The sequence below is a fragment of the Lipotes vexillifer genome, unplaced genomic scaffold (assembly GCF_000442215.2).
Source record: "Lipotes vexillifer unplaced genomic scaffold, Lipotes_vexillifer_v1.1 scaffold380, whole genome shotgun sequence".
In the NCBI taxonomy this organism is placed as follows: domain Eukaryota; kingdom Metazoa; phylum Chordata; class Mammalia; order Artiodactyla; family Lipotidae; genus Lipotes; species Lipotes vexillifer.
In genome coordinates this window covers 1,728,626-1,752,933 of record NW_006779049.1, presented here as the reverse complement: position 1 = coordinate 1,752,933, position 24,308 = coordinate 1,728,626, and the positions used below count along the sequence as shown (strand labels likewise).

The following is a 24,308-nucleotide window of genomic DNA, read 5'->3' as shown; positions in this document are numbered from 1 at the left end:
AACTGAGGATATGAAGTATCACAAAAGATTTCAAGGCAATTACCCAGAAGCTGGTTGGTCATTGCTTACTTTTTTTTTTTTTATTGTTTTGGGAGATGGAAATAGATGGCACAATGGTGTTGACCATTCACCCGGTTTGACTCTAGCCATCATCCCACTTCTACTGCCATGACCATAAAAAGTGGTATTTTCCAGATGGCTTAAAATCATTGAAATAATTGCTGATTATGCGCTGACTCTGTATGTCTTACCAACATACAAACATATTTATAAAATATGTATCCAGAGACATATATGATTGGAAGATAAAAGAAATCAAATTTTAATCAGGACAAGCTGTCTTTCAAGTAGCTCTATTCAACACAGAATAGACTCTTCAAAAATCAATGAGCTACAATAACTGCAAACCACCTAGTGCAGTGTCTATCACACAGTAGATGGTCAGCAAATATTTACTGAATGAAAGACTTAATAAATATATAAGTTAATGATCAGAAAGTAGAATAAAATAGCTCCGTGTTATAGAAATAACTTTTCTCTATATGGGGTTTTGCTAAAAAAACAAAAACAAAAAACAAAAACGCTGGTGAACAGCAATGTGCAATAACTAAAAGGACTTAATTCAAGAATTTGGTCATTTTCACAGAGGTATTTGATTTATTTGCAATAAATTTTGTTTTTATTTTTAATTTTAATTTTATTTTTGCGGTACACGGGCCTCTCACTGTTGTGGCCTCTCCCGTTGCGAAGCACAGGCTCCGGAGGACCGGGGCACGAACCCGTGTCCCCTGTATTGGCAGGCGGACTCTCAACCACTGCACCACCAGGGAAGCCCTTTGTTTTTATTTTTAAATTGCAACATTACAGGGAATTCCCTGGCTGTCCAGTGGTTAGAACTCCGCACTTTTACTGCTGAGGGAGTGAGTTCAATCCCTGGTCCGGGGACTAGGATCCCACAAGCTGCACAGCACGGCCAAAAAAAAAAATACAAAAAAATATTGTAAAAAGTAGTAATATTAGTGAAACCTAGCCTCTCTAAAATATAATATCAAGTATGCAAGTAATGCTGAATTCTAAAATGTTCAAACACTAAAATTTGCTGATCGTGTTCAGACACATATTTGTAGCTTTGAATGTCAAAGTTTCAAATCCTGATACTGTTATAGATACCACATAATGAATACAGTTTATAGTGTACATGATTACCTTTATGTTTTTCCTAAAGTTGCTGGACTTTAAGCTAGCATAAAGAGATAAAGGTAGTAATCATATAATGTACAATTGAAAATTTTGCTTATGCTTAGTAAGAATTTACAATAATGGCTTTATCATTAGCAGATTAAGTAAAAGCAAGTTATTTCTTTAAGAAATCTAATAGCACACAGTTTAACTTGTATGTTAAATTTGAGGAATATAACATTGAAAAAAAGTAATCTGTTTTGGAAAGGTGCTGCATTGTTGCAACTTATTTCTCCCCAAAAGAAGCAATTCAATGGAAGGTAGTTGTGAACATAGACTGACACAAGGATTTTGATAGAAATTATCTTTACTGAAAATTAGACAGGGAGAAATATCTATTTATGCTTGGTAAGTTGTGCTGGTTACTTTCTGCTTATCATTCCATATCCATTATCTTCCCTGCTCTTTGCCCTGGGAGACTAAACTACCTAGGATTCCTTGACCTATGGTTTCCATTTGAGCTCAGCCCATGGAAGTCATTGATAAGAGATCAAAAGGTAAGAGGAAAAAGAAGTCAATTTACATATCTCCACACATCCTTCCTCCTAACCAGTCTCAGCTTCTAACCAGAAGTCTTCTTCCAAAACTTAGCTTTAGTTCCCTCTGTCACCCTTTCAGAGGCAAGGATGGTTTCCCACTGCTGCTAGCTCCTGGGTGCTGCATCATCTTGACATGTTTCCTTAATTATGCCTGTACACATGTAAATAGTGTGTTCACACTTCATTAACTCGAGTGTATCATTTATTTCCTAATGGGAACCTGATTCCTACTCATTTAATATGGATGTATTTGCTAGCAAATCTGTTATTACAATAAAAATGAAATTATTAAAACATGAGATGTGTTCAGGAGATTTATCATTGAGATGGCAACTTTGGAGTAAAGACCGAAAAGAAGTGATACTTTCCACAAGAAATGTAAAAAACAACAAAAATTCAAAAAGCAATAAAATGAAGTCCTTATCAGAATGGTATAGCATGAAGTGAATTAGGCTTCTCTTAAGAAAACTCGGGTCTCATCATCATTTCGTCACTTACTACTCAAGTCACTCAAACCTGCAAACCTCGGTTTCTTCACACACAGAATGGGAATACCGACTATACAGGGTTGTTGTGAATCACAATGAGAAAAGGTAACCCTGTTGAAGTTATTTAAAAATTATAGAGTATTGAGTAAGTTGTCATCACTTCTTTCACGTCTTTAGTGTAACCTATACATGATTTTTTTTTTTTTTTAAGAAAGCAGAAAGAAGGGTAATATTGACCACTTTAACACCTGCTTTACTGAGTTAATCTTTACTATTTTAAAGACTGTCACATTGATTGAAACTAGTTGTGGAGAAAGAAACCGGCAGGTGGCACTGGCTGGCATGGAGCCAAGAGAACTTGTACCTGCATTTCAGGTTCATTTCATTTTTCTTCTCTTTATCACTGCTTGTCCTAGGACACGTTCTTCATGTTCCTCCTCTCACATCATCCCCAGTATTAATGTAAAATTATCAGCAGAATAATTGGATAATTAACACCAGGGGTTTTTTTTTTTTTTTGGCTATGCCCTTAATAAAATTTTATTTTCGTTCCTTGAGGAATAAAATTTCCTTCAAGAAATTCTTGAGAATCATTGGAGCATAATGCAAAAAAGCAAAACTACTATAAAGTAATAGTATCACAACATGTTATGTATTTTACATTTTTATACAAAAACACAGACAAGCACACAGAGATACGTCTGTTAAACGCATATACTATGCACTCCTGGAGATGTCTGTACAAAGTATTTTCTGTCAATAACAGGAAGGAACTGAAGTGTTCTTTCCTGAGCATTAAGTGATCAGACTGTACTTCAATTGTTTTTTCCCACACTGTCAGAGAAACAAACACAGTGACCTAATTGATTCTTTTAAAACTTCTATTGCCAAATACCACACAGCATTCATGTGGTGTTTCAGTGAACTCGACTCCCTACTCTCCCTGTCTCTCTATACCCACTCTATCCCAAGTGCTTACCTACTATTTATAACAGATATGGTAAAACCTGTGTAAAAAGAAAGAGAAGAGGGCCATAACAAGTGGCTACATTTGCTCTAGGTCCCTCTGACCCATAAGAACCTGTAAATTTTCCTCTTGATTTTTATTTTCTATTTAGATTTGCAGTTTCTTAAGTGTTATAGAAGAAGTCTTCATACAAAAACTATGCAGAAATGAAATGGAGTTGTAATTGAATATCTACTTCATAGGTTATATGATTTCTGGTTTTCAGGTGCAAACGACAAAGTAGATAGAGAAATTGTTAAAAATGCAATTCTGATCCAAAGACTAGAACATCTGATTTGGTGGGATATTGATGAGTCCCTTTTATTTCTCTGCCAGTTGGTGTCAGAAGCAGAATTAGAAGTCAGATCTGACTCCCTGTCTCCTAGGCTACAATGTCGCCATTAAATCTGTGAAATTTAAACAGTAAAATTTCATTTATTGAATATTTGATACATTTTAATGATGACCTGGGGTTTTCTCCATTGGAAAATGCATATTCTACAGCCAAAGCCGGAATTGGACAAGGTCTATTTTGGCATCTAAAGAGTGAGTCATCATCTAGAACTGTGCTTTCCAAAACAGTAACCACACATGGCTTTTGAGTACTTGAAATATGGCTAGTGTAACTAAAAAACCAAATTTTTAATTATTTTAAAATTAACTTAAGTACCCACACATGACTGCTGGCTACAGAACTGTTTTGCAGATATAGAACATTGCCATCATCACAGAAAGTTCTATTGGGCAGTGCTGACTATAATGTATCCCTCTGTCTTACTGTATATACACCTTCAACAGTTTGAAAATAACTGACGGTCTTTAACTAAAAGGCAGCTGCCAAGATCAAAGGAAGAGGCCACTTGGGTTATATTTAAAGTGACCCGGTGCCCGGACACCTTTGTTCTCAGGGGCATTCTAGTTAAAACTAACATAGGCCAACCTGGATTCCAATCCCTTCATTACCAGTCATTTGCTGAACTTCTGTGGACAAATTTTCCTTGAGTGTTTGACTCCCAATTTCTCCGGTTGTAAATGGGGAAATCTACTGATCACATTAGATGTGCTCAAGGTAGCAAAAGCCTGAATTCACTGCCCTCCTCTTTATTTCACCTGAATAAAAAATATTACAATATTAGCTTCACTTTAGCCAATTACCCCCAAACACCTATATCCCTTGTGAAGAAATTCCTGAATATTCACGTTTAACCTCCTTGAGAGAAACTCCTAAGAAAAGGGCTTCCGCCTAAGTCTCCTTTAGCTGATCATCAACCGCCTACTCACAGCATGCTTTTCTTTTGTTCCAAGTAAACAACAAAGGCTTTTCCAGTTCTAGTTGAACCAATGGGCCACCATCCTGAGATACTTGTTCAGCCCTTAGAGCCAGAACCCTCAGAGACCTGGGTCTCCAGAGAGCATGAAAGCCTACTCAGAATGCCTTTTGGGACTCCTAGTGGCAACAGTAATATCAATGAGAAGCACCTGTTTTGTTGTTCTGGCTAGCTCCCTCCCTCCTTCCCTCCCTCCCTCCTTCCTTCCTCCTCATTACTCTATGTCGGTACAAAAATTAAAGTTCAGGGGTACAGAACTCTGGTGAGAACTGACTTGCTAAACCCAAAGCTTCTCAACCTCAGCTGTATTTTACAATCATTTGAGATGCAATTAAAACACTGTGATACTGCATATGCCTGAAAGATTCTGTTTGGAAAACTCCTGAGATCAACTGGCGACATAATGTGAGATGGAAATAAGAACAGAGCTATGGATGAAGCTGTTAACAGTAGCAGCCACCTGTGGAAGCTGGTGCAATCAGTGACACAGACAACGCTTTCGTTTTCTCTATTATTCTCCTGAGCAGTTGTCAACTTGCACAACACAAGAGTTACCTTAGTGATGTTAACTCACACTTAGCTTCTGCACTTAGGCTCTGGCACAATTTAGCACATTTGTTTGCTGGAGATAAGCCTTAAGATTGAGGAGGGCTAGGCAGGTAAATGCAGACAAAAAGACAGTATGGGGAAAATTGTGATATGAAATCCTTAAAATAAAATGCTTTTATTTTCAAATAAAATACTAGATTTGTAAAGAATTTGTTTCCAGAAAGCCCCTCTTTTCTGAAGGATAATCACGGTGAGAAAAAACCCATCATGTTATATCTGGGATATTTAGCAACATCCCTGTATCTTTACACTGCTACAAAATACTAGATACATCTGATCATGTGAATTGTTGAAGCATGCATTTGCTTTATTTCATTTTTTCTTTCCTTATTGCCTTAACAGGTTAGAGTTATGCTGTAAAAAGCTAGTCTGTGTGTGCGTGTGTTTGTGTGTATATAGTATAACAGGTTTCTATTTTTGATATTAGACTTTTTCTAATTCTATTGTGGTTCTAATCATCAGTTGCAACAGAATAACGAAAACCACTGAATAAAGAAACCTTTCATAAATGGCAAACTAACATGTTTGTTCCTTCACAAGTCCCTGGTTTGGTTCCTTGTCATGTAGTGGAAGGGATCCTTGACAGTGATGTCCCTCAAATGCAAGGGTTTGAAAATAAAAGCTTTTTTTTTAAAGATTTCATATCACGATTTTCCCATACTGTCTTTTTGTCTGCATTTACCTGCCCAGCCCTCCTCAATCCTAAGGCTTATCTCGAGCAAACAAACGTGCTAAATTGTGCCAGAGTCCAAGTGCAGAAGCTTAGCGTGAGTTAGCATGACTAGAGTAACCCGTACGTGTTGTGCAAGTGACAACTGCTCAGGAGAACAATAGAGAAAACGAAAGGTTGTCTGTGTCACTGATTGCACCAGCTTCTACAGGTGGCTGCTACTGTTAACAGCTTTATCCATAGCTCTGTTCTTATTTCTATCTCACATTATGTTCCCAGTTGTTCTCAGGAGCTTTCCAAACAGAATCTTTCAGGCATATGCAGTATCACAGTGTTTTAATTGCATCTCAAATGATTGTAAAATACAGCTGAGGTTGAGAAGCTTTGGGTTTAGCAAGTCAGTTCTCACCAGAGTTCTGTACCCCTGAACTTTAATTTTTGTACCGACATAGAGTAATGAGGAGGAAGGAAGGAAGCGAAGGAGGGAGGGAGGGAGGGAGGGAGGCAGGGAGGCAGGGAGGGAGCTAGCCAGAACAACAAATGCTAGCATTCCTAACCCTCTGTCATAGTTAAGTTTATGTGTCAACTAATTAGGCCACAGAATTAAGACCATGCTGAATAGCTATTATACAGATATTTATATCCTATATAATTTAAACTTATCAAAGGAACAGCTCCATATTTTCACTATAGTTTATGAACTCATTTTCTCCCAATGTTTATAACAATGGATGACGGCTTAGAAATTCAGTATACATTTTTAGTTGCTTGCTTGAATTATATAACATAAATTGCCTTAGTTCTCTAAAAATGTTTAATCAAAATCTATCATCCAATTAGAAAGCCCATTTAATCACTGAAGTCCAACTCAACTTGTAAATACAGCTTCTTACTTAATTTCAGTTTATTTTGGAAACATGGAGTAACTTAAACTTATTGTTGGAATCATTTCTGTAATTCTTACTTTCAAACTGAATTCATGAGAAAGCACAGAACTTTCCAAAATCATAAAGTGTCTTCTAAATATTTTAACTAAGAGTAATAAAAATAACATATCTTATTGCCAGGAGTGAGGGAAAAAATATTCAATCTATACGAAAGGCATCTACAAGAAAACAAAATCATGTGGTATCTTGAGAGAAGATAATTGTTAAGAGAAGTCATAAAACTATTTTTGAAACAGAATTAGAACTGTTTATTTTATTAAAAAGTTGACACAGGTTATCTTTAGTGTTTATGACTTACAAACTAAAGTATTTAATATTTAACATGTTTAAATACAAGCAGCAGCAGTTTGGTAATCAAAAGGAATAATTTGAATCATCTTAGAAAAATAAATTCATTATAATTAGGATATTTTAGAATATGATTAAAACATTTAAAAGAAAATGTATTCACCTTTCTTGTCATCAAAGTACAGAGTCTGTTGAGCTGGATTTGACCACTGGAGGGAGGTGTTATCATTTTGATCAACCCTGCAGGTCAAAATTGCAGTTCCACCTTCAACAACTGTTACGTTCTGTGTGAGGGGAAACTGTCCTTGGCTGCCTAAAAGGGGATTAAAGAAAAGGTTGATTAAAAGAAAGTTCTAAAATGATTAACTTCCCAAGAGCTATATGGACTTAACTCCTCATTCCAAGTAAAATTTAAAACAACCAAACAGCAAAACTATATATTACAAAAAGGCAAAACATAATTGAAAACCCTTAATCAGAAGACAACAATTTGACATACCATTACGATTCCTTTATATTCCCTCATATGCTCCAGAAAAGCTTCTTCTCCTAGGCATACATGAAGATTTATATTTAAATAGTAACATGATTATCATTAATTTCCCTTGGCCTTGAATTAATTATATGGTGCTAGACCTGGTTATCTTTGAAGATAATAATTTTGGATGAACTGAACTCTTTAAAAGCAGCAGAAGAAACAGGTAAAACAGTTTCCTTGTAGCTTTTATAATCCTGAATAAAGCCTATAAAATATGGATACTAGAACTTTAGATTCAATTTCTGATAGAAGAAATAAACAAAGAATCCTATTTCACCAGGGTTTCTTGTAGACGTAGCTGTTTTGAGAAATACAAAATGTGCTGGAGAAAACAGTGTAAGTATTCTTCAAAAAGTGTTCATCTTATAGAATATCCATCAAAATCTTAAAGTGATTACTCTAGCCCAGGAGATAGAGACAATATTCTTTTTTGTTCCTTTCTGTAGTTTCCTGATGTTTTTTCCAATGAATATATATTTCTTTTATAAATCAAGGAAAAACGTATCTATAAATGACCATTGTCAATTTGGATATCATTAGAATGTAATCAATTCTATCTTCCTAAGTGTTATACTAATTTATTAAAGTAATTCATGTAATAACATTACTTAGTAAAAGCACTTTTAATAGTTAAAACAAAATTCTTGCACACAGAAACATAATATGTAAATTTCACTGCAAGATGATCTGGAGATGAACCCTGCAAAGTCTGATAACAATTATCAACATGGGTAAAAAAATGACTTTCTAAAGCCAGGTTAAATACTATTATGGGAGCAAGGTAGTTTATTAAGTCAAGGATAATTTACATATGCAAGAACATTATGATAACTTAATCACACCCATGAAATATATTTTCCTTTTCTTCTTTAGTTTTGTAATGATTCTGTCATTACTACAAGCACCACCTGAGGTTATGCTGGAGCTCTTGGCATAAAGAATCTTATTACCAAGAAGCCCGTTGATTGGCACCATAAGAGAGAGAAGAGCCTGAAGGGGAAAATTTCTTTCCAGACCTAAATGACACAAGCACAGAGGTTCATGACCACGTTATATAATTAAGCCTATCAAGTATAAAAATCTGCTATCAGTAGCTTTGTCTCCTCAGTGCCAACCTCTTAGAGTCACTATGGCAACTCCCCAGGATATCTCCCTGTAATCTTTAGGGTGGAGTTTTTAAATTGAGGTTACGCAATGTCTGGAATAAACTCTTTGATAGTTGACTTCAAAGTCAACGGGAGCCAGAATGGGATGTGTTTTGCCTTCAGCTCAGAGGTGACCTCTAGCAGGGAAACATGGAGAACTATCAATCTTGTGAAGTGAGGTGAGGTGAAAAACCACATCAGAGAAAACATGAGCTAAAACAGAAAGAAGGAGTAATTACCAAAGATATCAGATTAGCAGCTCATAAATATGAAGCTCAGAATGTTTTTAAGATACTTTGCTTAGGTGCCCAGTTATTGACATAATGCATAAACTGAGCAATCTAGGGAAGGAGGGGATCCTTTAAGTAATAAAAAGCACATAACTGCTAATAAATACACATAGTTCATCCCAGATGACAATTTGACTATCAACTGGTACATAAATAATACTGTCTGGTTCTTTAAAGTGGAAAAAGAGCAGTGATGCTTGCAACAATTTCATCCACTACATTTGCAAAATAATTTTCAAAACATCCCCATAAGAAAATATTATCCTTCTCATTTCACAGATGGGTAAACTGACACTGGGTGGTTAAGTGATTTTTCCATGGTGAAACAGAGTCAATGAACCAGTTGGAGTTTGTTCTGAAATTTCAACATTTTATTCTTTTTTTTCCACAAAGGCTGCTGGGTCATATCACTACTTGTTTAAGTGTGAATTAGATAACAATGAAAGGAAAAAAAAAAGTACTCTTTTAAAAATGAAACTTTGAATTCATACCTAGCTGAACTATGTCCTCATAAATTTCAATTATAACATTAAAATCAAATAAGGGAAGATATCAATGTTAACTGCCCTTAAATATCTTATCCTATTTAGAACTTACATTTGATAATTATTTCTGTCTTTCCTTATTGGCCTACAGAAGAAACTAAAATTTGTTACGGTGTTCTACATTCCAGGGACTCTGCAGACACTAGCACACCTAGACTGTCCTTCCAGGTAGGCGATTAGGACAGCTTCCCTCCATCTTCTCCCCACATGGATTCTGACTTCAGTTCCCTGGGACCTTGCAGCCTAAAATCCCTGCAGTCAAATAATTTAGTTTTTCCCAATAAAGAGCAAACTCATATGGAGAATTTACTAATCCTGAATACCCTTAGGATATGTGGTTTTCAAAAGCCAGTGTTGTAGGCAGTCAAACTTCTTCTCAAAGCTTTGAACTGCCTTTTATTTCTGGTTTTAACCTGGAGACAGCATCAAGTTAGCTTCTACTTTTCTCTTTTAACTCCTCCTGGCTCAAAGTTGACAGGTTGTCTTTTAATTCAATCTCAGAGAGTCTTTCTAAAGACATTATTATTTTTCCAATTAGAAAAATTAGTAGGTTACAAAGTTAAGGATTCATCCTCAATGTATTCATCAAAAAAGTATTTTGGGGGCCCTACTACATGCCTTGCCTTGTATGAATCAACATCTGAAAGATGCAAAGAGGAAGAGAAACTTGCTAAGGAGTTTCTGCAAAATAATCAGAAACTAGGATAGAGTATGATGGCAAGGGAGAAGGCAGTCTAGGTGTGGTATAGTACTCATCTTGTTTACCATCAACAAGAATTTCTAAAATTCATTGATCATATCATTGAGGCTTATTTTATTTTATTTTATTTGGAGGTTCTTAGTCTTTTAATTAAAAAAAATTTTTTTTTTAGTTTTTTAACATCTTTATTGGAGTATAATTTCTTTACAACGGTGTGTTGGTTTCTGCTTTATGACAAAGAGAATCAGCTGTACATATACATATATCCCCATATCTCCTCCCTCTTGTGTCTCCCTCCCACCCTCCCTATCCCACCCCTCTAGGTGGTCACAAAGCACTGAGCTGATCTCCCTGTGCTATGTGGCTGCCTCCCACTAGCTATCTATTTTACATTTGGTAGTGTATATATGTCCATGCCACTCTTTCACTTCTTCCCAGCTTAAACTTCCCCGTCCCCATGTCCTCAAGTCCATTCTCTATGTGTCTTTATATGTGTCCTGCCTCTAGGTTTTTCAGAACTTTTTTTTTTAATTCCATATATATGTGTTAGCATATGGTATTTGTTTTTCTCTTTCTGACTTACTTCATTCTGTATGACAGACTCTAGGTCCATCCACCTCACTATAACTCAATTTCATTTCTTTTTATGGCTGAGTAATATTCCATTGTATATATGTGCCATATCTTCTTTATCCATTCATCTGTTGATGGACACTTAGGTTGCTTCCATGTCCTGGCTATTGTAAACAGAGCTGCAATGAACATTGTGGTACATGACTCTTTTTGAATGATGGTTTTCTCAGGGTACATGCAGAGTAGTGGGATTGCTGGGTCATATGGTAGCTCTCTTTTTAGTTTTTTAAGGAACCTCCATACTGTTCTCCATAGTGGCTGTATCAATTTACATTCCCACCAACAGTGCAAGAGGGTCCCCTTTTTTCCACACCCTCTCCAGAATTTACTGTTTCTAGACTTTTTTGATGATGGCCATTCTGACTGGTGTGAGGTGATACCTCACTGTAGTTCTGATTTGCATTTCTCTAATGATTAGTGATGTTGAGCATCCTTTCATGTGTTTGTTGACAATCTGTATATCTTCTTTGGAGAAATGTCTATTTAGGTCTTCTGCCCATTTTTGGATTGGGTTACTTGTTTTTTCGATATTGAGCTGCATGAGCTGCTTATAAATTTTGGAGATTAATCCTTTGTCAGTTGCTTCATTTGCAAATATTTTCTCCCATTCTGAGGGTTGTCTTTTGGTCCTGTTTATGGTTTCCTTTGCTGTGCAAAAGCTCTGAAGTTTCATTAGGTCCCATTTGTTTATTTTTGTTTTTATTTCCACTTGTCTAGGAGGTGGATCAAAAAGGATCTTGCTGTGATTTACATCACAGAGTGTTCTTCCTATGTTTTCCTCTAAGAGTTTTCTAGTGTCTGGCCTTACACTTTGGTCTTTAATCCATTTTGAGTTTATTTTTGTGTATGGTCTTAGGGAGTGTTCTAATTTCATTCTTTTACATGCAGCTGTCCAGTTTTCCCAGCACCACTTATTGAAGAGGCTGTCTTTTCTCCATTGTATATTCTTGCCTCCTTTATCAAAAATGTGACCATATGTGTGTGGGTTTATCTCTGAGCTTTCTATCCTGTTCCATTGATCTGTATTTCTGTTTTTCTGCCAGTGCGATACTCTCTTGATTACTGTAGCTTTGCAGTATACTCTGAAGTCTGGAAGCCTGATTCCTTCAGCTCCATTTTTCTTTCTCAAGATTGCTTTGGCTATTCGGTGTCTTTTGTGTTTCCATACAAACTGTGAAATTTTTTGTTCTTGTTCTGTGAAAAATGCCATTGGTAGCTTGATAGGGATTGCAGTGAATCTGTAGGTTGCTTTGGGTAGTATAGTCATTTTCACAATGTTAATTCTTCCAATCCAAGAACGTGGTATACCTCTCCAACTGTTTGTAACATCTTTAGTTTCTTTCATCAGTGTCTTATAGTTTTCTGCATACAGGTCTTTTGTCCCCTTATGTAGGTTTATTCCTAGGTATTTTATTCTTTTTGTTTCAATTTTAAAAAGATCCTTCCTCTGGCTAAGCTCACCACCATCCTGGGTTTCAGAGGAGTCATTTGTTTTCAAACAAGTTTATGATGAGACTTAAAGGAAACACAACTTCCAATTTGGAACTGTAGAAGTTGGCTATTTTTCCAGGCAACCTATGGCCATCATTTTCCTCCTCCTTTCCTTGTATTTATTTCTTTTTACTTTTTGCATAAATATCAATCCCCCTACTTGTTTCTAAACTAATTAAGGGTCAGGTAACTAGGGCATCTTACTTACCTTAGAATCATCTACATAGCTTAACATTCTGTACTGTGCTTAGAGCACTAGGCACTCACTGTACAACATGAAAGCACCCCTTGGAGCAATTGCCGGCATTTGTAGGGGAATTTGTGACAATAGAATGATTAAAGTAACTCAAGTCTGCTGCATTTGTTCATGGTCAAAACGGAGGAGCAGAAGGAGAGACTAATTCCTCAATGAGAAAAAAAATATGGAAAAATTAAATAATATAAGCCTTATCAGTATCATGTCTTAAAACATTTTTTGTAAAGTTCTGCTTAAAAATCTTAAGAGCTGTACATAAGATATAACAGATGGTGATCTAGAACAGACATATCGAATACCATTGTCAGCTCCCAAAATGGGACACAAAAAGACAGACTATGATAAATTTATGCTCCACAAGGGGTAAAAACCATAGAAAACACTAACTTTTTTTGAATATTAAGTATAATAATATATACTATATACCAAATATAATAGAATACCGAAGCCCTCTTAGGTAGATAGACCTCTGAGATGGAAAATATTTTATCTTCCATTCCTGGTCCAATTTCCCTTGCATCAACATCCATTTTAATAGTGCCCTTCTGTGTTATCTCCTCCCTCAACCATCACTAAGCCAGCAGTAAATATATGAAAAATACAGCAAATCTTCACTGAGTATTCACAATATGCTAGGCACTATTCGAAGTGCATTTCCATTATCAATGATTTAATCTTCATGCCAACCTTGTCATCATCTCAATCTTGAAGACAGGGAACTGATGCAAAGAAACATTCAACGATGTGCCCAGAGTCACATGGCTAGAAAGTGTGGCAGCCATGTACTCAACTTTTGCCCTCAGTCTTCAAACCTCACATGTGTAACCATAGAGTCGCTTTGAAAATAAAGTGAGCTTAATTCTGATTCAGTGGCTGTTATAAAAGGAACATATAGTTTGGAGTCAAAATTTTCTAAGATGCATTTAGACCATTTATATCTATTTTTAAATAAGCGAAGGAATATTTGAAATTCAAGTAAAAGCAGTGATATGCTAGAGCCAACTGACACCAGCTCAACTGGTGAGAGAGTCAACTGACTGCAGGTCTTCTCCCTTTATGCTCAGTGATGACATAACTTGGTAGCTTGAAACTGACCACGCTCGGAGTATTTTCACCATGGTAACTGGCTTACAACGCAAGTCAATGTTTTCCTACAGAGCCAGTGGTTAAACGTTTACAGAACACCACTAAAAAAGCCACTCTCAATGCTTTTTGAGGGGGCTGTTACGTACATTTTTAGCATAAAGTTGTTTTGTTGTTGTTGTTATTGTTTTTTCTGAAAAACCAATAAACTCTCTCCAATGCAGTGTACTTCCGCTTTTGAAGTTCTTTTTCTTCATATTGTGAGTCTCTTCTTTGTTTTTTTTTCCTTTTTCCTCATATCACTTTCCAACAGTCTTTTTCCCCTCCTCCCCCCGCCATTCTCCCAATAAAATAAGCTCCCTTTTTCTCTGCTCCTGGACAGTAATCTTGAACTGCTAGGTTTTTAAAATTTTTTTTAAAAAGTTTTATTTTATATTGGAGTATAGTTGATTTACAATGTTGTGTTAATTTCAGGTGTACGGCGAAGTGATTTAGTTATACATATACATACATCTATTCTTTTTCAGATTCTTTTCCCATATAGGTTATTACAGAGAACTGAGTAGAGTTCCCTGCACTATGTAGTAAATCTCTGTTGATTATCTATTTTATATATAGTAGTGTGTATATGTTAATCCCAACCTCCTAATTTATCCCTCCCCCCATTGAACTGCTAGTTTTTCTTAGGCTGCTGAGTTTACTCCTCTCACCATTGGTTGAAAACCATTTAGGTCACTTTCAATAATTATATGTAAATAATTTGCTAATTTACTGCTGTGAAAGACACTTTAATGAAGAATGATTGGTCAATATTTTGAAAAGATAGCTCTCCTGACCCTGTCTTTAAATAGTTGCCATTATTTCTTCAATGTTTCCACCTGTCATACATTTAGGAAAAGATTGGTTCAAACTTTGCTTTGTCTAGATTAGCAATTACCAAGTTCAAAATCAAGGGAACTGAAACTTGACTCCTGTTGACCTCAGTTAGTTAAGAGTTGTCTTTCCCTCACACGTTTCTTGCATGCCTTCCTGTCTGACCACCAAGAACCTAGCACACTGTCACACAGAACCCAAAGCGACAAATTCTAAGATTATGACCAGCTCAACCTCGGTGGCAGGCCGTGATGTGCCATTAGCATAGAGAAGCAGTAAGCATAACAGTGAAGAGAGATATTTGAAGCCAGCAGTATTGTTGAAAGAGAGCAGACAGGTGAAGATGCATGCTTGAACACTGATCCCAAAGCATGGCCCTGCTGCCATAAATGGTTTTATTCAAGCCTTGCTATCTCCTGAACGGATGATGAGTAAAAGCAACGGCTTTCTCCATCTCTTTTCCTGTGCTAAAGATTAAATGTGGGCCACAACAGTGGATCAGTGCACACTGTGCATGAGTGCTTACTTACTAAGAGCAATAATCACCTGAGATATATCTAGACAGACAGGCAGAGGCTGAGGCTCTGCAAATCTGAGAGGGAGTTAACAGTAGTGATTTTTTCAGGGTAAATGATCAAATTTTGTAGGTTATTTGACAGGAACTGAGGACCTCATTATTTTTCCTTCCTGGAAATGAGCAAAACTTTCTCAAAGGAAGAACCAGATTTAAAAACAATGAGTGGAAACAAGTAAGAACAAGATGTGAAGAGAATTTAAGATGCAGTTTTTCAATAAAAATGTGTAAACTCCTCATGACATAAAAAATGCCACATATTTTGAGACTCCCTTTTGGAATATATTTATACATAGCAAAAACTGTCAACTCAGTCTACAAAATTATTTAATTCAACAGAGGTATTGGCACCTGTATCAAATGGCATACATAATGTTTTGCTCTGTTTTAAATATTTTTGTGTTTGCTCAAGAACCCTATTATAAATGTAAAATACTGGTCTCATGTTAAGGTTCTCTTATTTTGGTTATAAAAAACCCAAATGCCAGATAGATTAGTAGACACAAAATAGGTTAAAAGTTCTTAAATATAAACCTCAACAAGAAATGACAGAAATAGGTAACTCATTTTTAAATGAAATACAAAGACAGTCTACTATTATTTAGGGTCTTCCCTTCTACTATTCTCAGCTTTGTGCTTCTCTCTCTCTCTCTCTCTCTCTCTCTCTCTCTCTCTCTCTCTCATCTGTTCTATCATCTGGTTCGGGGCATTTACACAAACTTGCATTTTAGAAAGTTCAAGATCATTCTTGTTGCTTAAATTAAAGTCTAAAAATATATCTAAATGCTCACACAGCATGCTATTACTTCCACTAAATTACTGAAGGCGTTCTAAACAAGTAACCTTCTAATGTGAAAGTTGTGGCTCAGTAGTTGTATGGACTGAAACACACATTGCATACTAAAGCCTATTGGTTTGAAAAGCACAAATGTCAATAATGGAGGCTTATAATTCTCAAGAGAACTACAATGCATGCTGTATCATGTGAGAAGGGAAATTAGAGAAAAAATTAAGACTGATAACTAAGTGCAAAATATTTCCACTTTTGGAATGCCCCTCTGTTCTTTCAAACACTTAAAATTCTCCAGTCATTTTTTCCTTTTATTCCAACTTTTAGGTTTGTCCGAAAAACTTTTAAGTATTCTGTTTTCCTAGGCTACCACATACAATTTATTTTTCTTTGATTCTACTCCATCCTCTCAGATTCAGCTCGCCTTATAGAGTATAACACCTGCTATCCACCTTCTGTGCCACCCCTCTGCCCAGCCACTATAGAACATGGCCATCAGTTTGGTGCTGCTTGCCAGTTTCCATAGAGACAGGAAGTACTTTGGAGACCTGTGTTCCATTTCAACTGCCAGACCAATGCAGGGAAGAAACAAAGCTGGCGGGCTGTGGGTCTTGCAAGGCCAGGAAAGGTTGGAAGGACTTTTTCATCCTGATACCAAAGTGTAACAATGCCAAATTGGAAGCTTCAGCAGTTACAATCCTGTAGATTAGATCCTGTGTTCACTATGGCCATTGTGAGTGACCCATTCTGCTCCCAACTCCTGGAGCAGAAACTCTTGGGTACCCAAAGGCCAGTCCTAGTCCTTTGCTGGCTTCTGGTACATGACAAAAGGCTCTTTCAGATTTACAGTGGCTCCTACAGCTCCTGACCAAAGAATCGTAATTCTCCTGTAGAAATTTCACCTCTCTTTCTCTTTTCCAGAATATGATAACATTTTCCTGGACACACATAGCAGACTAGGGAATTTATGAGATAACCACTGGATTATTCCCAATTGACCTACACAGTAACTGTAAGTAGGTGATCCAGTTAACTACATAATATTATATCAAGACTAGTCACCATTTGCTGTGTCTATGATAGTATTTATAATTAGATTTATTTCTTGATTATCAGGATCAGGGCTGGCCCTACAGAAATTTGCAATACAGGTGAAATGTAACATTTCAAATGTGCCTTCCTTTGCATTTCAAAAATGTTTATGTGTGATTGCATACCTCAGCCTTTTGTATTATAAATATTCCCAGCACATTCTTTCTACATAAAGTAGGTTTCTCCAATTTCTTCCATTAATTTTATATTGCTAAGCCATATCACAAAATGTGTTTTCTCTACATTACAAAATTCTAAGCTGCAGAGAATATTTATAAAATCCTGGGAAACATTGTTTTATGGCTGCTTTATGTTCTTTCTTAGTGGTTATATTGCTTTATCATGTTTTAAAACATTATCTGATTAAGAAAATATTCCCAACATTTTTTTAACCTGTATCTGTACAAATTCAGTTCTTTATATTCTTAGCTTGTTTTTCTGCTTATTACCCTGCCAAAATGCATAATAAACAAAAGTTGTTTACATACCATGGACCTAGTGAACTAGATTAAATATAAACCTACCTAGCTTTACGGCCAAAATAGATTTTTATTTAAAAAAATTAAAATATATTTTGTTTTCATTAATTTATCTATATTTAATTCATTCCCTAACATGTTTTTTTCCTCAAAAATTCAAACAATAATTTCTTGAATGGGCACATACAATTTTTCAAGGAAAAAGTGAATTCGATGAATTGCTCATGTTTATATTCACAAGGATTCTTTTCTTCCTATACAAATAAGATATTCAAGTTTGTGATGTGGAAGAATAAAAAGCAAAGGAAATAATTTTAAAATGAAAAGGAAACTCTATGTCTTGCAAGGCAATATAAACAAATAATAGTGTTTTAAATTATTTCTATAACGTCGAAACAGGCTTACATGGTAATTATGTGTGCATTAAGTCATTTTATCTTTCCAGAATACTGTTTTCCGGGTGAATGAGCAAGACCTAGAACTGACTAGCTTTACTTGCTAACTGATAAACATTTGAGAGGCAGCCTTCCAGAGAAAAGAAATTTATAACCACAATCACAGTCTGGTTCACAGTGAAGCTCAATCAAGTAACTAAATTCTAAATTGAGATGTCAACCTGGAGGAAATATTCTGGAAAGGAACACACAGATGGCAGGACTCTTCTGAAGACAGGGTGAGGAATATAGTGCTGAGCATACAATAATCAATCTTCTGGAGACACACACACACACAAAAAAATGGACTGAGTGGGACATAACTGTTTAAAATGGAAATCTCTGGGAAAAATTTCAATCTGATACTAAAAAGGGGGAAATTAATGCATATATTCTTGTTTTATTCAGTAGGTCTTAGAAGGTTGATATATTTTAAAAAGCAAAAATATTGAATTATAGTACATCTTAAAATATTTTATAATCTCAAGGAAAATTAAAATTCCTAGTAACATTTCTAGGAACAAGTTAAATGGAATAAAAAGTTAGAAAATAAAGTATCATTAAATCTTAATTTCAAATATACAACTGTTTCAAATATATAAATATAACTAGCAAAATAAGGTAAAGATAGTGAGAAAAGTTATAAATTGAGAAAATATTAAGACTTCAATCTGGTTTTCATGCTAGTTTTCCTTAATTCAAATGAAAAAAAAAATTATATCAACTCTTAATTGTTGCTTAATATATTGTTGCTAGTTAATGATTTGACATATGCAGTAGATATATTTTGGTAAAATCTTCTTTTGGATTGTAACACATCTATGCATACAATGCATGCATAAAATTATATTGACCATTTCAAGTTGCCTATATACTAATATTCTTTTCATGTATTATTCTCTGCAGAAAATTTAAATAATTGCATTGGTGTACTGTATAGAGATATTCATATAAAAGAGTGACACAGATGTCTGTTTGGATTATAACTCTTTGGATCATGGGATGTAATAAGGAATTTTGAGATGACATTGATGTAAGATACTGGTAAGAAAAAATGTGATATCAAACACATGTCATTTAATCATGTATATAATCAGTTCACATTAGGCATATGAACTATAAATATTGTTAAACAGAAAAAAACACAGGCCCAAAATGTCATCACTTGTGCTGAAGCCCAGGATACCAAACCTAGATTTAATACCTAACCTAATTGCAGTTTTGATCTTCAGAAACGTAGCCTTAATCAACCAGTTTGAAATTTTCCAGTCAGCACCAATGAGGTAATCTGTCACGTTGGCCTCTCCATCCTGCCACTCCCCAAAAGAAGAAGAGGTGATCTGCAGGTTAAAAATCATGCAGTTCCCCTTGTCCCCAAAAGAAGATGGACTAGCCTAAGAATAATCCTTTCATTAGTTTTGCTAATAGCTTTTTTGCCCCACCATTCTTCCTATAAAAACTTTCTATTTTGTACTACCCCCTTAGAGTGTCATACTTATTGATAGATGGGATGCTGCCCCATTTATGAATTGCCTAATAAAGCCAGTGAGATCTTCAAATTTACTCAAACATCGTTTACTAACATTATAAACATATACAATATTAATGCTTTCTGAAACCTATCTTTCCATTTGTCATGGATTTTCCCTATGAAAGATACTTCCATGACATTAATTTATTCAACAAATATATGTTTTGTGCCTAGAATGTGCTTCACATGGTAGCTGCTGGGGATACAACTGTGAACAAGGTAGAAATGATGTAAAGTTCTATCTTCAGAGCTTACAGCCTAAAGATAGGCAGGAGAACAAGAAAACACAAGCACATAAAGGGAAAAAGGTGTTGCTATTTCAGCTGAAAACCAAATAGGGAGAAAAAAATCAGGCTTTAAAAAGTGATAGAGGATAAGAATGTTTGAGAGGGAACCAGTATTTCAAAAAGTAAATTAACTGATGTAAAGGTCCTGAGCCAGAGGCAGGAAAAAGGTTGGCTATTGAAGGAGCTGGGAAATGAAACAAACAAACAAAAAACAGTGAGCTTGGAGCATGAGGAGAAACAGATGAGATAACCCAAGATGAGGTAGAAAAGAAGGTTAAGGCAAATCATGCAGGGTTTTTTATATCGTAATAAGGAGCTGACATCTATTCTACATGCAATCGCATTGAAGGAAGCCATTGAAGGAAGTGCCATGACTCAATATACATTCTCAGAAGATACAATTTTTCTGCTACTTAATCATTATCCTTAATTCAAGGATTTTTAATCTCAGAGATGAATCCCTGTAAAAGTTGTGTTTACAATCAAGAACGTTACTGAGAAAATATCAAAGAATCCATGAAATCATGGGGATTTATTGTAAAGGTAACCAACCTCTTGGTATTTTTTATTCTACACTGTAAATAACCTAGTAAATGAAAACCCATACTGACTTGAGCTTATACTGACTTGAGCTTATACTAAAACAAGACTGTTACCCATATTTCCATATAACCCCTACTCTTTGATAGACAGTTTATTCCTTGCTTCCACACTAAAATGTCATTGCCTTGAGAAGTTTCCTTAATTAATAATGGAGGACTTCCATTTGTTTTTAAAACCGCAATAGCTATCTGGGAGAAAGGAAAGTATTGCTGGTAAACTATCTATGGATGTAAATATTATGTTTAAAACAGTTTTCTTTGTTTCAAAGATATATTTCCCTGAGTGGATAGCAATACTATACTATCAAATAAATAATGAGTTCCTGAAAGGCAACAAAAGTAAGGTAACAAAACATTTGAGTTTTTCTCCTGTATAGGACTGCATTTTATAAACTTTATAAAATAATTCATCTGACTAATATAGAAGTGTTTTCTTTTCCAGTAACTGAAATTTTATGCCCAAAGTAACCATTGCTATATAAACCTGAGACATGTTGAAAGTCCTTGATAGCAGAGGTAGAAACATATCACTTTTCATTCTCTAACGAGCATAAGATATTCCCTGGGACATAGTGGATACATATTTTTGAACACATGAACACTGTGTTCAAAATGATGTCACCTTAATTATTTAAGTGTTGATCAATATGCAATAACTTATGAATCAACTTGGAATATTCCCTAAGGAACAAGCTCCCTTTTGAAAGTAAAATGTAATAACAGTGGTTAATAGGGTGTGTTTTTCACTGTTTGATCATTTCTGAATGCACAAAGATTTCATTAATGTTGATTTCACCCATCTTGTCCATGTTTATATGCTTTGATGTTCAAGTCCTTTGTAAGTGCCACATTATATCTAGGGGAACATCGCCCTATGAGAGCAAGTGAAACTGCTTTGGTAAAACATTAAAATGAAACTTGATACTTTGTATAGATTTGTACAGATAATTCAGCTCAAAGAATTATATTTTTGATTAGGCAGAGAAGGAATTAATACCATCTTCTCATATCCTTTCGGGTTGGTGGTTACTACACTTTTAATCTGTTAATTTGAAAACTATAATAAATTGAACAGTGTTTAGTGGAAATTATTAAAATTAAACTTTGATAAAATAAATTGAGACGGAATTTTAAAATACTCATCTAACTCCTTTAAGTTTGAACAATGTTCTGGAGAGATGGTTGCAAAATGATAACTGGAAAAAAATATATCCATAGCAAAACCAATGGTCTCTTCACTACAGTGTTGGAAAGAAAGGGTTTACACATGGTTCTTGGTCTCTTCTCTAGTCTCAGGAAATCCTAAAGAGTTGACTCTCGGTTGAATCATCTTTTCTGTTCAAGGAATTCATGGGTGTAAACTGGATCTAAAATAAATGAGTTGCTATGTACTGGACTAAGCACCTGCATTTCACTGTCAAGGTTATTTATTGAATAATGAATTATCTGTATTGATTAGATGACCTTGTAACAGAGAATGGGAACTGACGACATAATCCTGAGAAGGCTGTGTGACTAACAAGGCATAAAAGCTGAATGGATTCCAGAGCTGGAGGCTTCTCTGAGATGAGGGAGCGGATACCAACTCAGTCTAGTCTTGGGTAAGGAGTGACTGTGCACATTCAGAAGCATTTCAGGGAGTCACAAAGCTTCTGCTAGTTCTTGGCATCCCTGTATCACCTATCTTGTGACCTTCGGCTAAACTTGATGTCGGATAAAGCTTCTTGAGTCTCATGGGCATTATCATAATATGTAAAACCACGAATTACGCTGCTGTTCTACCAAAGTGGGCATTGCAACCATAACATCAGATTAACAAAAAACAACATTTATGCACAGCCTATCTGCCGAAATAAAGGCTCTTCCAATAAGCATGCTCAAAACTATTCCTAGTTTTGAGTCTTATGTCCTTTCCATATCAGATTGGAGCTAAATAGATTATGACATATTTCATGAGTTCTATATACGATTTATGCAACAGATTTTTATTTCAAAATCCTAATCTTACATGCTTTGATAGATATGAAACCAAAGATGTGTGCTATAATAGACAGATGGATAGATTTAGAGATGCAGCTTTCTCTTTATGTATACATATATTTATATATATATAAAATATGCTATATCTATAAATGACATATATTACACTGATATATATTATTCATAATAGTTGATTCATCTCATTGCTCAAGTTTATCTATTGAGTGTTATGTTTTCAAAAATTTTAATAAATCATTGGACTTACAATAATTTATCAAAAAATTTTCAAACGTAGGACACTGCATTTGAAACATGAGGACACAGACTCAAAGGGCAATTGTAAAAAGTCCCAAGGGGTTGGGGTATTGGCAGCAACATGGGGATAAGTGTAGACTTTTAAATGCAACTACTTTCAAAATGGCAAGTATATGTGTATGTGTGTTAAAATTAATAATTACATTTAATAACAATTCACTAAATTCACTTTTGGAACTATAATCCCAATTCTCATTATTGGAATCATTGACCAGCTAATCTTAAAGTTACCTATACAGATGACCTTATGAAAGAAAAAGTGATACATGCTTTTTCCAACAAACTTTTTCTCACTGAGAACAGCAACAGCCAACTCCTCCAGTTTAACGGTCAAATCTCTCTAAGCAAAGTTTAAATGCATGGAATCCAGCATTACTCAAAATGATCTAATTAATGATAAAGTGATCCAATAAACTGCTATTTGTTAGAATTTGAATTTCATTACTACTAAACTCATAATTTATAATGCCATGATAGTTACTTTAAAAAACATAATGCTTGTTTAATAAGGGAATTCTGACATGTAATACACTTCCTTATTCTTTCTTGATTAAGCTTGTGTAGCTCCAGGGCGCAGGAAATATCGACTCATATGGCAGGGTTGATAAGCATCAACTCTCCCTGCTGACTTGGGCCAGCAAGCTGCTAGTGAATTCAGCAGATGTTTCTACTATCTGGGCCAATGGAAACCTTATGGACCTTTTTTCCTTCATCTCCTCCCAGGAGCAAATGTTAACACAGCAGAAATTTGGATGCATGCCAAATAGGAAGCAGAAGGTTGGTGAGAAAGTAGGGTACACTCTTATCCATAAATAGCGGTCCATCAGTGCTTTAAATTGATGATTAAGCCATTTTAATGGCTTATTTTTGTGCATTCACTATTTCATTTAACAAAACCCCTCTAAACCCCTCTAATCTTACATAACAGCATTTACCCTAAACATATAAATCTAATTTTTGAATATGCTAGTTGTTTCAAGATACAAACCAAAAAAAAAAAAAAAAAAAAAGAATCTGAATATATAAAGTAGGAAAATTGTTGATTTCTAATAATATTTTCTTATATAAATGGAAAAAAAGCACCTAATTGTAGCTGAAGTTTACTAGACTTAATTTACGTTTTGTTGATGTCATATTAAGAATAGCAATAACAGGCCCAGTTTCGATAAAAATTCTCAAGAAAAACTAATTAAAGGGTTAAGTTTAGCACTCTTTATTGGGCATCATTCTTATTCAGTTGAATTTTAAATATACTTTCTGAAGAACGCAATTTGATTAAATTCATGTAGCTGTTCCTCCTCTCTCCCTCCATCTACCCACACTCAATTACACTGAACCCGTGGAGTGCCCATCAATTTTGTATGATTTAGATTTTTATCACACGTATTCAAATTCTGTATTTTAGAATCCTACATTGCCTCTACACAAGTTTTCTCCTCTAACCAGCACACTAATTTAAAGAGAGAGGACATTTTATAAAAGAGGTGGAGTGTATTTCTTAGACTCTAAAACTATATATTTCCTCAATTTATTTTAACACATCAGGATATATTTCC

General features: G+C 35.2%; 1 protein-coding gene across 1 annotated transcript in view; it reads right to left on the bottom strand.

The window, feature by feature from the left end:
• Positions 1-24,308, bottom strand: part of CADM2 (cell adhesion molecule 2) — a 1,104,423-nt gene that overhangs the window by 236,419 nt on the left and 843,696 nt on the right. Inside the window, exon 2 of the mRNA XM_007452135.1 lies at positions 7,278-7,427. Coding sequence (XP_007452197.1) covers positions 7,278-7,427 — 150 coding nt within the window. The remainder of the gene's footprint in view (positions 1-7,277; positions 7,428-24,308) is intronic.